Below are 15337 nucleotides of genomic sequence, written 5' to 3' on the forward strand. Positions count from 1 at the left end.
GTGAATATTCCCCAGAAAAGATTAATTTGACAACATCCCATTGTCTTTCCTGTGTAAGTGGGGGCACAGCTGCTCCCAGCACGGTAATTCCTCGGAGGTGGCTGCTGGGTGACGTGGCTAATGCCCTGCAGTTCAGTTTATTGCACAGCAACAGAAAAGGGGCTTCATTCCTGGAGAATAATTGAGAGTGTTGTAAAAAAGGAAATATTTAACTATGCACTTTCTGTTCCCTGATCAATGACATCCCCCGGGTGGCTGCTCGGGCTTTGGCATTTACTTATCTCTCTTACAGGTATTCCAGATACTTCCACTGAACTTTCCTGGAGAATAAAGGGAATTGGAAGGAAATATGGAAACCTGTTCTAAAGTTTAGTCAGTCCATCACCCTCAGTTTCTACCTATTACCTTAACTGGAAAAAATATTTTTTAAAATACAATAAATAAAAACACCAAGAACTGGCTGGAAGGGTGTCAAGTGCAGCTTCCTAATGATCCTAAGGAGAAAAAGTATTCACAGTATTCAGTACTTGCATTTCTGTTCACCCTTCCCCAGGTTTCAGTATTTCCCCCTCTTTAAGACAATAATTTTCATCAGCCAAAGGCTTGGGGATAAGTCTGAGTCCCTCCTTTTGAGGTTCCCACACTCCCAAACGTTCCTCCAGAGTTGTGTCCCTGGCTCTTCCGATCTTTATTTGTGCTTACGTCCAAAATACATATTAAATCATCTTGGTTTGGAGAGTCTGAGCCTCCTTAAAACCATGAAACACTCAATTACTAATTAGCTGTTTCCTGTTGCTAATGAAGTGAACATGTCGGATTTGGATTAAAATTCAGCTACTGCTCTCCTCTGTTTATGGTTCCAGATGTTTTTGTTTTATCTGGGAGGTTACTTTGACAGCTCCTGCTAAATGATAAATCACTCATATTATAGCTGAAATGCATTTTGAAATTGAAATGTGGCAAACTTGGAGATTGCTCCAAGGATCAGTGTCAGTTAGCAGGTCAATACTTGCTCGTTGCTTAGGAGTGTTCAGTATTGGCATATGTAAAACAGTAATGGGAGAGATGTCAACATTATACCAAATGCTTCTCCCTATTACCATTTTGCTCTCATCTTCCAGATCAGTACTTGCAGATTTAGCTGGGTGGATTCATGATTCATTGTATAATGAACAGGGATATAGATTCTTGTTAGCTGCACTTTCTGTGGGCATTTCAATATTTATTTTTTCTCTGGGCTTAAAGTTGCTTAATGTGAAAAATCACAGTTGATAGGTACTATAACTAGGAATATTTTTATGTAGGAAATAAGTGGTTTTCAACTTCATTCTCTAAATAAAGAAATAGAACTTTAAATGAAATGTGGTGGTTTGTGAATGAAAGAACAGTTTTCTAAGAACAGATCTTGATTTCCATTTCTTTAAAGCACTGCAGTTCTGGTTTAACACCCAGTGAGTTCCCTGACAGGTTTTGTGCCTGTGCTGAGGGTCTGTTGTGAAGCTGCTGCCATGTCACTTGGTGTGTCCTGGGGAGGAAGGGAAGCCAGCACGGGCTGCCTCCTGCAAAAAGGGAGGAAAAGGAGTTAAAAGCAAGTGCCATAAAGGGAGAAATTCCAAATCAAGGTATTCAGAGGCTGCACTAAGAAGCTGCTGCCTGGAAAGCTGTGTGAAAAACAGGACTGTGGGTCCTGGTCCCAGCTCAGTGCCCACCCTGAGTGCCCTGGCACAGCCCCTTGCTCTGCCAGACATCCCTTTCTCGAGGGTTTGTCACCCACTGCCTCCTTTTCCTGGCTAAACATGCTCACGTGATGGAGAGTTTAGTTTATGTCACTTGTAGAAGAAAAAGGCCCACAAACAAGTGAGCAAACCACCTAAATGTCAGTTAATTACAAAATGTTTACCTGTGTCATTTTTCTTTTCCCCCCAGAAAACAGAACATACATCAAACCAACCATCATGTACTGAAGGAACCACCTCTTGTTGAACCATGTCTAATGACCACTATTTGAAGACTCCATAGTCCCTGAGAAACGTCCCTTCCGACCTCTGATGCCTTCAGTACTGTGTGAGCAACAGGATTTGTAGCATGAAACTTGAAGGACAATTTCAAGCAGTTCCTGTGGCTGTGATGGAAACTGCCGTGGGAAGACATCCTGAGACTTTTTAAAGCTTACCATACCAAACCCAGCCTGTCACAGCAGATCACTGGTAGGGCCCAGGAGATAGAGAGGAGGTTTAGGATTTTTAAGCACATACAGGAATTGTTCCCCTGCCCACCCCATCCCCAAAAGAACTTTTGTTTTCCTTAGGAGGTGGCTGTTACTGGAGAGCAAAGGCACAATGATTGGAAGCCACAACGGTCTGCACTGGCTGTACATCAGACAAGTCCAGTTTATTATCACTGAAACTGTTCAACATGGAGCTGTTTCGAATGTGTTTATAAATTAAGCTTTGTTTACTGAAGCAGATACTCGATATATATTACGTTTTAAAAAGAAATGTGTGTACATTTTTTAAAAGAACGATGTAAAAATTGTCCTTTCATTAGATGACCAATTCAGAAGTGTGAGCTAAACCCTAATAGCTGACGTAATATGAGGATTATAATTGATGCTTTTTTTTTTTAATGCTCAGTTCAGCTTGGCTTTTGGTCTTTCAAGATGGAAAAATGAATATGCAGTAGAGTGTTAGATAATGGAAACTTTTAAGTATGGTTTCTCTGTTGTACCATATTAAGTTAAAGTACACATTCTTTGTTAAAAATGTTCTTGCTAAAAATACAGTATTAAAAAGTTTTTTGTTTGACTTTGGAAATTTTTAAGATTTTTTTTTGGACTGTGAATTCCCATAGTAACTGTACTAATGCAAACCAGTATTTTGCACTATTAAAAATACTTGAAGAAATGACTTAATAAAGAGGGTGGGTTGGTATTAAACATTTTCCTAATTATTGTATGTTCCCAGTTCTGAACTCTGCAACTGAAACATTCCCTTCTCAAAACATGGGACTGAAAGGTGGAATTAAGTGATCACCTGTTCCCTCTTGACTTCCATTCCTGGGTCAAAGGCACGTTGCTTATTTACTGACACACTCCTGTTTATATACACATGTTTGCACACACATGCCCTGAATTAAATCACTGTCACTTAAAACCAAAAAATACCTTTAAATAGATTCTGGAGGAATATATTTCCTATGATTATGTTTATTCCTGTCTACATCTATATGTAAAATGTTCACAATTTATTTTAGCACTACATTTTTTTCTCATAGCAGACTTTTGCAATCAGACTATGCTCTGTAACATGACAGATGAGAATCACCTGATTTCTTGTTCCTAAAAGAAATCCTTTAGCTTAGCCAGCATCAGTTCAAGGAAACATATTGGCCTCTGTTTTAGAGGTGATAAAAGGACTTAGCAGAATATTCTTTCAATGTACAAAATTGGGTTTTTTCCATATTAATTTTCAAGCAAGTTCTAATAATTGCTTTAATCACTCTGCCATTGATCTGACAATCAAAAATTGATACAAAGAAACGGGAGGATTAGGAATTGTGAGTCCTCCTGACTTAATAAAAGCTCACAGGTGACTGAAATAAAACCGAGGCACTCAGGTTTTCAGTGTGAGCTCAGCCTGAGGAGCACACTCTGAGCAGCACTTGGGGTGGGAGGCACAGGTTGGAGCCCTTCCAGGGTGGGGCAGGGCAGGAGGCACTCCAGCCTTCACCACCACACTCCTCCTCACCTGAGCCATGAGCTGAACAGCCCCAGCTGCTGCAGAGCTGGTACCCAGGCAGGGACAGCACCTCTGGGAGGGCTTGGCTTTGGGGTGTGGAGCAGAGGGACACAGCTCATGCTCTGCAGTGTGTGGGGGGCACTGCCAAGGCTGGGGGGTAGCACCCACAGCCCCTCTGTTCCAGATCCCTACAAAGCATTTCCTTGTGTGGGAATGGCCTTTGGAACGGCCCAGTGCCAGCAGGGGGTGTTGGCTGGACAGGCAGGGCAGTGGGCAGGGTATTGCAGCACTCTTGGGAATCCTGTGTGATGCCAACTGCTGCCCCAGCAGGACCAATAGTGCCCCGTGTCCATGTGAAACCTGAAATAGTGCCCAGCAAGGACACTCCTTTGGAAATACATCCCAGCCTGAGCTGCTCCAGGAATTGCCACCTGCAAGGAAGTGCCCCATTCATAAACGTATTTATAGCCTATTTTTGGTCCCATGGCAAAATGTGGGCCAAGCTGAACTGTTGGAGATGTCCCACAGCACCCACCTGCCCTGCTGGGATGGCTGGGATGGGGTGGGGAGGGACAGATGGAAAGGAATTTACAGAGGGTTTATTTAAGCCAGGTCATGTGCTATCAGAATTTCTAACACATCCTCCAAGTGTTCAGGCACTTGTAAAATCACTGTTAATAAACACATTGACTTTAGTTCTCTCTGCAAATAAGGGCATCTTTGATGATTTGAAGCTGGGATGGAAGGGGAGAAAAAAAAGTATTTTTATAATGATGTATTTATAGATGGATAATGATTTGCTACTGCTTTATATTTGTACATCAAAGAAATCAATTGAAACGAGCCAGTTTAGTGCCAGCACAGCACAAAGGCTGCAGAATGTGCCCATCCTTGCCATGAGACCTGAACCTGTTCAGATCTTCTGTTGGAACAGAACATCCTTTGCAGGAATGTTTGGGTGTGGGAATCTAAGGCAGGGGAAAAAAATGCTTTTTGGAGCTCATTTTTTAAAATAAAATATCCCATTATTCTGAGCTCCAGTTAAAACTACAATAAGGTTTTACTATATCTTCATTATATGGTTCTGTTGACATAATCCAAAATTATAAAGCAGGTACAGCACCATATGTTGAGATGTTCTTATGATAACTGATCCTTGAAAAATTGGATTCTTTATAAAAATTACACTATTTTAAAATGCATTTGGTCTTGCATGTTTGAAAATGCTCTGAAATGTGTATTCACTGAGCAGCAGATCCCTTTCACCTTCTAGAATTCTTTAGCTGTCTCTGAGAGGGGTTAGTTGGGGGGAAAAAGAGAGTTTTGCTGTCTGAGATGTCATTTCTCACCTTTCAGAACTCGAAGCTCCAAGGGCTGACTGAGCTCCCCACCTTGGCTGGTGTTTCTGCCCCATGAGCTGCAGATCTCACTTGTAAGAGCAACCCCAGCTCTGTGTCAGCACAGCTGGGACAGCATCTTCTTTAAGGCCATTGTCTGTAAAATTAATTTTACATGGGTTAGAACAGATAGAGATATATATAGATAGATAGAGATTTATATATATCTCTATATTTATATTTATATATATATATACACACACACATATATGTGCCTGCAGCTCCTGGTAACAGAGCAAGTGCCCACTATTCTGGAATAAATTTGGGCTGGTCAGAAGGAAGATGGAGATGAACCAGCCAGAGAAGTGACACATTCCTATTGAACTATACAAAATTGGTCCAGCTCTAATTAATCATTGTGTGTTCAGTCAGCCCATACTGAGCCAGACATACTTATTTTTCACAAGGAAGTTTAAAATAAGACAATGGAGAGAAAGTCATTTTCAATTCTTATATGAAGACACAGTTTCATCATAACATTTGCATCACAGCTCCATAATAAACATTGCAATGCAATACACCTTATATTGAGGTAATTAAGAGTATTTTTGCTGTAGAAGTGCCTGATTAAATGCTGCATTAGCAGCTGAGTGTCACAGCGTGTGGATGTAACCCTGGCACAGGGGCACAGATGCCTTTGGGACTGTGCCAGGGCTGTGCTAAAGAGGTGTTTGGAGTCCCAGTGCTTTGCCCCCTGCCTTTGGAGGCTGAATGGAGCATGGAGGGCTCGTTTTAGGATCTGGGCTTTGCCTGAAACTTTAATCTTATTACCCAAAGCCCCATGCCCAAAATGAGTTGTGCCCCCCTTCCCACCAAAGTGGCCAAATAGAAAGGAAAAACCATTGGCATTAAATGAAACAAGATGAATTAGCTAAAAAGAGAGGAAAGAATAAACAGGAATGAAAAATAAGCCTTAATTTGCTACGGTGCCAGTAGGATTTGGCATTTAACTTTAATCATATGTTTCATTCTGTATCAGGAAGAAATACCTGTTTGCTGTTTCCCCTGACGATTGCTGCCATTATTAGCTGAAAGGCTGTTTATTCCCAGAGCTGTGCTGCCATCAGTTGATGATGCTGGGGCACTTACAGAGAGCTTTTGGCAGGAAAAACTCTTTATCATTTGGAACATAATTGTGAAACATAATATTGTTCTTTGTAGATCAGTCCAAAGCAATTCCATACAAATTGTTGCCTTCTTTTCCTTGTTGTCAGCAGGGGTGGGGTGAGGGGGAATCACATCCCTGAAAGTAAGAAAACAGACAAAAAAAAAGCTGGTAAATAATAAGGAATAAACTTCTTACTGGACTTTTTCTCCATAGTTCTGGAAAACTGCTGAAGGCAGCAATGGTACACAGAGATCTTTGGTGTCAGATCATTTACACCTGTGCAAAGTAAGTGTTTGATAGCATTTGACAGCTGATTTATTAACATTTGACACCTACATTACAATGTTGAAATGACTCTACACTGTGCAAAGCAGTGGAAAAAACCACTGATTCCTCTCATGGCCTTTTCCTGGTAGTTTAATACTGAGATTCCATTCCAAAGGAAAAAACTAATTCCTCACACCCCAATTGTAATTCTTTTTATGTTCAGCTCATACTAACTTGGAGGGGAAAGAAAAAGAATAAAGGAGAAAGAGAAAAGCAATTGTGTTTAATTCATAGCCAGACTCAGAGGTGCTGGGTCTGACACCAAACCAAACCCAGGGAGCCACAGGGAAGGGAGAACTCTGCTGAGAAACCTGCAGGACTAAAGCTCCTGCTTTGTAACAGAGCTGGTAAGTTAACTGTATATTTTGGTTTCTCAAATAAACAGAAATTTTCATCAAATCAAGGTTCTGTTCTCAATGAAATTGGTTTTGGCTTCTTCAAACCCTCAAGAAACTCCTGAGCCAAGGTGTGTCAATTTGAAGGCAGACAGGAAGACACTGGTCAGAATTCCTAGAAGAAAGCAGAGGTTGATGCAGTTCAATACTTTCTGGAATAAGGTGGATTTTGGGTTTTAGAATTATTAAAATAGTTGCACCCACTGGAAACAAATATGTCAGCAATATCCCTTCTGTGCATAAAAAGTTACTGGAGCTCTGACTTTACAAAAAGAGCCTTTTCCACCCCAGGAAATCAAGCTCAGTAAGAAGGAGCCTGGACACAGTAAAAACACAGCCTAAATTGTGCTGTACAATTTGTCAAGCACACAATTATTTGAAATGCAATTGCCAGTGTTGTGTGTTGACAGGATGTGATCTTTTAATGAAAATAATAATATTGTTTGCTCATCTGGTACCAGCCCAGTCTCCAAAGGAAAAGCCTCTCCTATTTCACACATGGAAGCGGCTGAAGTGATGCAGCAGCCAGAGTGGCATGAAGGAGTTAAGTATCTGTGAAGTTCAGGGGCTGGGGAAGAGGGAGGACCAATTTGCCAGGCTGGGAATTACCGACAGACTGAATGACTGTGGCTAGTCCTGGCATGTTACTGTACATTGCACACTGTACATTACACACTGTACATCACCCACTGTACATCTCTGTATATCATCACACTATACATCACCCACTGCACATCACCCACTGTACAGCACACACTGTACAGCACACACTGTACATCACCCACTGTACATCTCTGTATATCATCACACTGTACATCACACACTGCACATCACCCACTGTACAGCACACACTGTACATCACACACTGTACATCTCTGTATATCATCACACTGTACATCACACACTGCACATCACCCACTGCACAGCACACACTGTACATCACACACTGTACATCTCTGTATATCATCACACTGTACATCACACACTGCACATCACCCACTGCACATCACACACTGTACATCTCTGTATATCATCACACTGTACATCACCCACTGCACATCACCCACTGCACATCACACTGTACATTACACACTGCACATCACCCACTGTACATCACCCACTGCACATCACCCACTGCACATCACACCCTGCAACACAGCCCGGTGGAACAGAACCTGGCAAAAATGACTCCAGCACGATTTTCCAGGTTACCAGTGTTGGATTGTCAGGGGCCACATTTCCTGGAGCAATTGGAGTGGCCTCTCACTTGGTAAGGCAGAGCTTTGCCATCACTCAGGATTCAACTCTCCCATTTTTCCCAGTGTCTGTCTCTTGGTCTGCACCACATCCACAGACATCACAGCTCCCCGTGCTCATTGTAACTGCCCTCCCTGTGTTTCACCTGCAGTCTCTGGTGTCTTGGGTTGAGCTAAATTTAGGCTTACTTAGCTCAACCCAGAACACCTGGCTTGGAGCAGCCATTTTTCATCAAGAAGAGACAGTCCTAAATGTAACTCAAAGCACAACAAAATTAGTTATTTTAAACAAGAAAATAAAGCAGGTCCTTTTACTTCCTCAGCATGGCAGTTGTGTTTGAGGGGGAAAAGAGAAACCAACCCAAATATTTATTGTTTGTAGCTTGTACTCAGTAAGGTAACAAGAGGAAGCCACTAAAGCATCATTTGCTCAGTCTCACAGAAGGATTGGTTTCCAAGGGTACCAATTCCAATACAGTGCATCCCAATACCCAAGATTTTACTTATTTTCTTGCTGTGGTTCAGCACCAGGAATCCCCACTGAAGAGGTCTGAGTGCCCAGGCAGTTTGGGACTGGGAGCCTGCAGGGTGATGAAGACAACATCAGCTGCTGCAAACGGGCCTGGGTGATATTGGACCTAAGTTTTATTAGGAATTTGAACGTGACATCCCTTCCTGCTGAGCACATCCCCAGCCCATTAATGTCAGTGAGAGTTATGCTTACATGGCAGGGAGAGCAGATCTTTTCCTTGTGCTTGTCCAGGGTTCTGATGCACAGCCCCAGTCCTGGGGCTTCCTCAAACAATGACAACTTAATGAGGATTTACTCTGTGCTCTGCATCTCTATAAAAGTAATTTTTAAAGAGCATAATGGAATAATATTTACTCGACAGCCTTTGCATTGTTTATTCCCCGGTGTCTCTCTTACGGTCTTGTAAGATAGAAATAAATATTTACTCACCCCTCATTCATGCAGTTTATTCTATGTAGAAGTGTAGCCAGCTCTAGTCAGCATGTTGCCTTTCAGCTGGATGCTGTAAGGAAAGGAAATTAATTGTGGTTAAACTTAGGTATGTGATAAAAGGGGGGGGGAAAGGTTTGTGCTGGCTCCTGTCTGCATTTTACTGCAATGCCCCCTCCCACCCCATCCTCTGCCAGCGTGGGGGAAGGGGGAGGTGTGTGTGTGGAAAAATCAGATTACCTCCAGCTCATTACTGTCCACTGACAGGGGCCCTCTGTAAAAACTTTTGATGAATAGTCAGCATCTCATTCCTCACTAATAAAAAACCCTCAGTTGCTTGCAATCATTATTCCAAATGGAAAAATTAATTGTAAATAACTGGAAGTCAATTAAGGCTGGGTTCTGCCGGGTAATGCAAATCTTTTATAGTTTTGTTTCAGTTAACTGCCTCATTAATGATTTATAGATGTGTATACAGCTGTGGGAACCACAGCATTATCTAATGCACTCAGAGAATAATTACAGATGAAAAGAACTACGCAGCTCAAGGGAAAAACTCAGAAATTACTTAGTGCCTTAACTTCAACCATATTAAGATGCAAAGCATTTAGAAGCCAACTGTGATGTTTTATCATATTCTCGAGGTTTTTTATTCTTTTTAAAAAGGGAGAAATAATTCTCTCTAAAGAAATATTTGTATACTTCAGTATTACACAGTACGCAAAAATCAAGACGTCTCGACTGAGAATGTCAGCACTTATTTATTATTTAAAAGCCTGAGTTATAAAACATTCCCATTCCCTTTGTGCATCTGCTCTACAGGAATAAAAGATATTTCTAGAGTTAAACAATTCATGGCCATATGCATATATCTCCCTGAACTGCACAGAGTTAGGAGTAATTTTGGAAAGACTTCTTTCTGGAGTTGTTTTCCTGGATACACAAACACTTTGGTGCCTCTTCTTACTGTTTGAAGGTTGAGGGGATTTTTGAAAAATACTCTTTTCACTCCTGAAACTTGTTTCACATCCAAGAGGACACTAAACCTGAAGTTTGACAATTTGCTGCTTATTTCTTAAAAGCTCAAACACGGGGATAAACTGCTGTTGGGCATTAGAAGCACCACAGGGATTCCTTTTCTTTTGAGCCTCCTTTTCTTCATTCTTAGAGCTTTTTGCCACATATTTAGTGATATTAAAATCCTGGCCCATATATTTAGTGATATTAAAATCCTGGCCTAGTTGTCTATTTGAACTATATAAGGCCAGAGGGAGACAAATAATTTTTTTTTTATTTTCTCTGCAGATGTTCAGCCTCTTGCATAAAACCTGTACCTATCCTGTATCACTTACCCATTTCACAAGAAGCATCAGCACGTTTCACCAGGTAGGAAAACAAAAAAACCCCAACCTGATGTACCTTTGGTGGGAGGTGGAGTGGGGAAAGGACACCTGAAGCTCCTTCCAGGTTTTCCCAGGTGCACTAAAGCACAGGCACTGCTGGGATTGAGTGGAGCACAGGAATGCTCAGCATCCTGCTCGCTGTGCTGGAGAGCTGGTCCCATGGACAGGGATGCTCAGGAGAAAATCCACAAGTTCTGCCTTGGCAGAAAAATCTCTGGCAGCTTGTTAAGAACAGGTTTACAGGTTTATAATTGGACAGTGCTTAAGGAAATTCTTTACTATAGATTTTATCCACTGATAGAATAATTCAGGTTGAGGAGGCCTTGGGAGGTCTCCTGTTCCCACCTCCTGCTCAGAGGCTTCTCCAACGACATCAGTGACCATGTGTGACATGGAAGTGGAGTCAAAACCATGGGAATAATATATTTGGTGATTTTATTGCCAGAGAATAAACTAGAAATAGACAATGGAAATTGTCTTTTTTTTTTAAACTCTGTAGTGGTGTCTTACTTGATACTGAAACATGATGTTAATCCACAAGGACAAATTAAGGACTGCAAATCAAGTATCGTTTAACATCAGAAAAATGAACTTTTAATTCTAAGCTTTTGAGGTTGTGCTGAATAATCTGCATAAGGAACAGGTAAATAAATCAAGATTAAGCTGTCTGGGGTGATTAAACACACAGACACAGCCTTTGGCTCACGGCATTTTCATCAACACCCTTATGGAGTTCCAGGCACAGAAGAGATGACAAACCTGCACTGGCCAGGAAAATAATCCAAGTAGTTTAAATTCAAGAAGAGCATCCCTCAGTCTGTGCCCTTGTGTCTGTCCCCAGAAGTGAGGGGGTCTGTTGGGGTCCCCATGCCCCCAAAATTCCCAGCAGGTGTAATGGGAGGATGGAACACTCAGTGACTGCAAGAAATGGCACAAATTCAGAACCAGAGTTATTTTAGTGCTTCATTGGTGAGATTTCCCTGACTTAAGGGGCATTTTGTGTCCTGCAGGCTCCAGGCAGAGCACACACTGGGATGGGAAAGGAGGGATCTGATGGGTTCTGCTGAGGCAAAACATTCCACGTGCTCAGTGCTGGAGCAGGACTGTATCTCCAGCCAAGCATTCCAGAGGCATTCCAAAGGGAATTGCCTACCCTGCTGTATCTGTCAGCCTTCCAGGGCCCAGAGAGTAGCTGGGAAAAAAATGGATAAAGATATTCTAAAAAAATCCCCTGGGACCATCTCCTGTATTTAATAAGGAAAAGCACCTTCTGTGCAGCCAATAAAAGTTGAGTCTCTCATGAAGATTTATACCATATTACACACTGAAATTCAATGTACAACGATACCCTTGTGTATACAGTTGTCAGAATAATAATCTTTGTCTGTCTGATCAACTTATATTTTATGCCAACAACACAGCATTTAATATTATACAGTTTCAGAGGAAGAAAATAAATTTATTCATGCAACAACTTGCCCAGTAGCTTAAACAGACAAAGTGGAAAAAAAAAACCAGCTTGGAGTTTTTACATTAACTTATGATCCACACTACAGATTCCTATACAATTTTTAGCAATTTTATGCAGCAATATAAACTATGATTCTTAATCTAATCTGTGAAACTGCCTCACTATTTTGTACTGTCAGGAGGAATAATGCAGTTGGATCTGAATGCACTCTCCTGAAATGAGGAGTCTAAAAATACAAATGGTAACCAACAGCTTCTTTCTATATTCTGCATTGTCACATTCTGTGCTGTATTCTTAGGCTTTGTGTCTCAAAATATATATCAAGAAACACTTATAGAGAAGATATACATGGACTCCCCCACAACCAAGCACTCCTTGACAGAAATCAGTAGACTCTGCCCACGATATAGTGCTGGTTCCAAATGATGCAAAGCTCTGCCAGATAAGAAAACTTCAGCAATATGGAAAATCTCTGTTGTATGGAGATCCATTAAATCTATTCTTCAGGCAGCCTGTGCAGCAAACTGACAGACTTTGAATGATTTATTGTTACCTTTTTAAAGGCATCTACCTTTTACCTTACATTAATTTTTCTTTCTATAACAATACCTGACAAAAAAGGAGCCTGGTGACACCCCACCCCCAAACAAGCTCATGGAGAGGTTGGATGGAGGACTGGGAGGAGAATGAGAAGAGGATGGTTAGAAATGAGTCTGTACCCCAAGAGGCACAGCCCCAAATCAAGGCTGCACCCCATGAAAGGGAGGGGCACCCCAGCCTTTAGAGAATGGGGCTGAAACTTCACTTAAAGGCAGTTGGGCAGGCCCTGGCACAGGGTGCCCAGAGAAGCTGTGGCTGCCCCATCTCTGGCAGTGTCCAAGGCCAGGCTGGACAGGGTTTGGAGCAACTGGACTAGTGGAAGATGTCCCTGCCCATGGCAGGGGATGGGACTGGATGGGCTTTAATGTCCCTCCCAACCCAAACCAGTCTGTGATTCTGTGATTGCAGAGGAAAAGGCAAATCCTTGTGAGGATGTAAGAAAGTGGGCAGATGTCCCCATGGAGGGTGGACAATCAAGACCTTCAGGCCCTGTGGCCAGGCTGTGGTGCCTTCAGGAAAGCATTGCCAGCTAAGCCATCGGTGACTGCCACTGAAACTTTCCCAAAGTTATGTATTGTTGCTCTGAGACAATCAAATTGCTGTTTCCTCTTCACAGAATGTGCTCTCAGTGCCTGCAGAATGTGCTGACTCCCAAACACACACACCCACACCCACATCCACACACACACCCACACCCACCCACACCCACACCCACATCCACACCCACACCCCCCTCCAGCATGGGAAGGAGCTGTGGAGATTTGTTGGCCAAGAACTGGTCATTTCTTTTGCAATCAAAGAGAGGAAACAGCCACCTCCTGTCATCTTAATCATCAGAACCTTCCTAATTAGGTTTTTGTGGACCAGTTGATATGTAAGAATTCTTACAGCAAGATCATCACTATCTGGAACTGCCTGAAGGGAAGTTCTGGCCAGGTGGGGGTTGGTCTCTTCTCCCAGGCACTCAGCAATAGGACAAGGGGGCACGATGGGCTCAAGCTCTGCCAGGGGAAATTGAAGTTGGAGAGCAGAAAAACTTCTTTGCAGAGAGAGTGCTCAGGGATTGGAATGGGCTGCCCAGAGAGGGGGTGGATTCCCCATCCCTGGAGGTTTTAAACTGAGCTTGGCCGTGGCACTGAGTGCCACGTTCTGGTAAAGGGACTGGAGTTGGACCAAGGGTTGGACTTGATGATCTCGGAGGTCTTTCCCAACCCAATCCATTCTGTGATCATGGATATGGAATAAAATACACATGTTTATGTATGGAAATAGGTGCTATGTGAGACAAGCACACCTACAAACCAGGGGCAGGAAAAAGCTAAAGGAGGACACAGTTTAGGACCTGCTTTGAGATTTATAAGAATTTGCACAGAGCACATTTGGAGCACTTGGAGCACATTAATTATTCTGTATAAAAGCAAACCAACACTTAGAGCCGACATCATATTGTCACATGGGGGAAAAAATTGTGTAACAAATAAGCTGCCCCCAAAATAACTCAGGCCTTCATGGACTGATATTCTGAAATTACTCCAGAGAGGTGAGAAATACTAAAGGAAAATCAAAGTAGCAGAAAAGAGAACTGCCTAAAAGCACAAGAGAGTGGCTGAGCAGAGAGCAGGGTCCTGCTGCTCCAGTGTCTGAGTGTTCTGCAAGCTCAGACTTTACAAATATAACCAGGGATTTGTAGTCCTGTCTGAGAATTAGACATGTAGGGTGTGTCCAGAGCCCAAAAAGAGATGTGATCTGCTTTTATTGGCAAAGGAAACCACCAGAAATCTCCAAATCGGATCCACGTGGTGCAAATGGAACACTTTTAACCTGGAGAGGGTTTCTTTGTAACTCAGTCCAATGTTCTTTGGAAATGGTGAAGTGCTGAATGGCACACCCTGTTAATCACTGATCCAGTGGGACTACAAATGATGGTATTGTACAGACCAGATTGGAAGTTAAAATTAAAGATTACAGTTCCAATGAAAATAAGATTCTTAATTAACTGTTTTCATTACTCAACAACCACTACCAAAATACACATTTCTTCAGAAGTAGCTCAGCTAAACCTCTGAACTCATAAAAAACCAGATTTTTGTTTTCTGTTCCAAAAGTATTCCACACATTCTAAGGACCAATTGAAAACATTTCCTACACTTCACTTACCTTCCTGTGCAGGATCCCACGACACAAAGACCTCCACTCTGCAAATGTCCTGCACAGGAACATTTGTGCTTTTCTAACCAGGCAGGTTAAATTGAGCTACACAGATTTGGGTCGTGTGTTCCCCTCGGGTGGCTCGAGAATTTTGCAGCTACAGGAAAGCATCACCTGCCACTGCTGCTCCACAGACCCAACCCTGCTGCTGTGAGAGGGGAAGAATTCATATTTAATACACAGAATAGGTAGAGACCCAACAAACAAACTGATGTCGTATTTAGACACACATTTTGGTGTTCATGTTGTTTGTATTCATCAGTCTTACATATTTTTGTGCATATTTGAGGATAGTGAATCTCCAAACAGTCAGATTTTGCAGCTGGTGGAAAAGATGATTTCCTTCTACTTGTGATACAGCTGCATCTTCGGTTAAAACTCTGTAAACAAGGATTTCCTGAGAGATTCCTTTGTCCCCTGGGAAAAGTTTGGAAGACACCCAAGCACACCTTAAATATTGCAGCAGATCAGACC

The 15337-nt window shown here is 42.2% G+C and overlaps 1 protein-coding gene and 1 long non-coding RNA gene across 4 annotated transcripts in view; one reads left to right on the forward strand and one right to left on the reverse strand.

Moving 5' to 3' along the window:
• DACH2 (dachshund family transcription factor 2) overlaps nucleotides 1-2804 on the forward strand; it is a 240484-nt gene extending 237680 nt beyond the window's left edge. For all 3 annotated transcript variants that reach the window (XM_071569173.1, XM_071569174.1, XM_071569175.1), the window contains exon 12: nucleotides 1927-2804. In XM_071569173.1, coding sequence (XP_071425274.1) covers nucleotides 1927-1964 — 38 coding nt within the window. In that variant the 3' untranslated portion in view covers nucleotides 1965-2804. The remainder of the gene's footprint in view (nucleotides 1-1926) is intronic.
• Nucleotides 2805-5129: 2325 nt separating this feature from the next.
• On the reverse strand, nucleotides 5130-9280 carry LOC139678387 (uncharacterized). The gene is made up of 3 exons (XR_011699019.1): nucleotides 9182-9280; nucleotides 6124-6377; nucleotides 5130-5231 (listed from the first exon to the last, which is right to left on the reverse strand). It is a non-coding gene; the product is annotated as an uncharacterized lncRNA (long non-coding RNA).
• Between the last annotated feature and the right edge of the window lie 6057 nt (nucleotides 9281-15337).

The sequence above is a fragment of the Pithys albifrons genome, chromosome 14 (assembly GCF_047495875.1).
Source record: "Pithys albifrons albifrons isolate INPA30051 chromosome 14, PitAlb_v1, whole genome shotgun sequence".
NCBI classification, from domain to species: domain Eukaryota; kingdom Metazoa; phylum Chordata; class Aves; order Passeriformes; family Thamnophilidae; genus Pithys; species Pithys albifrons.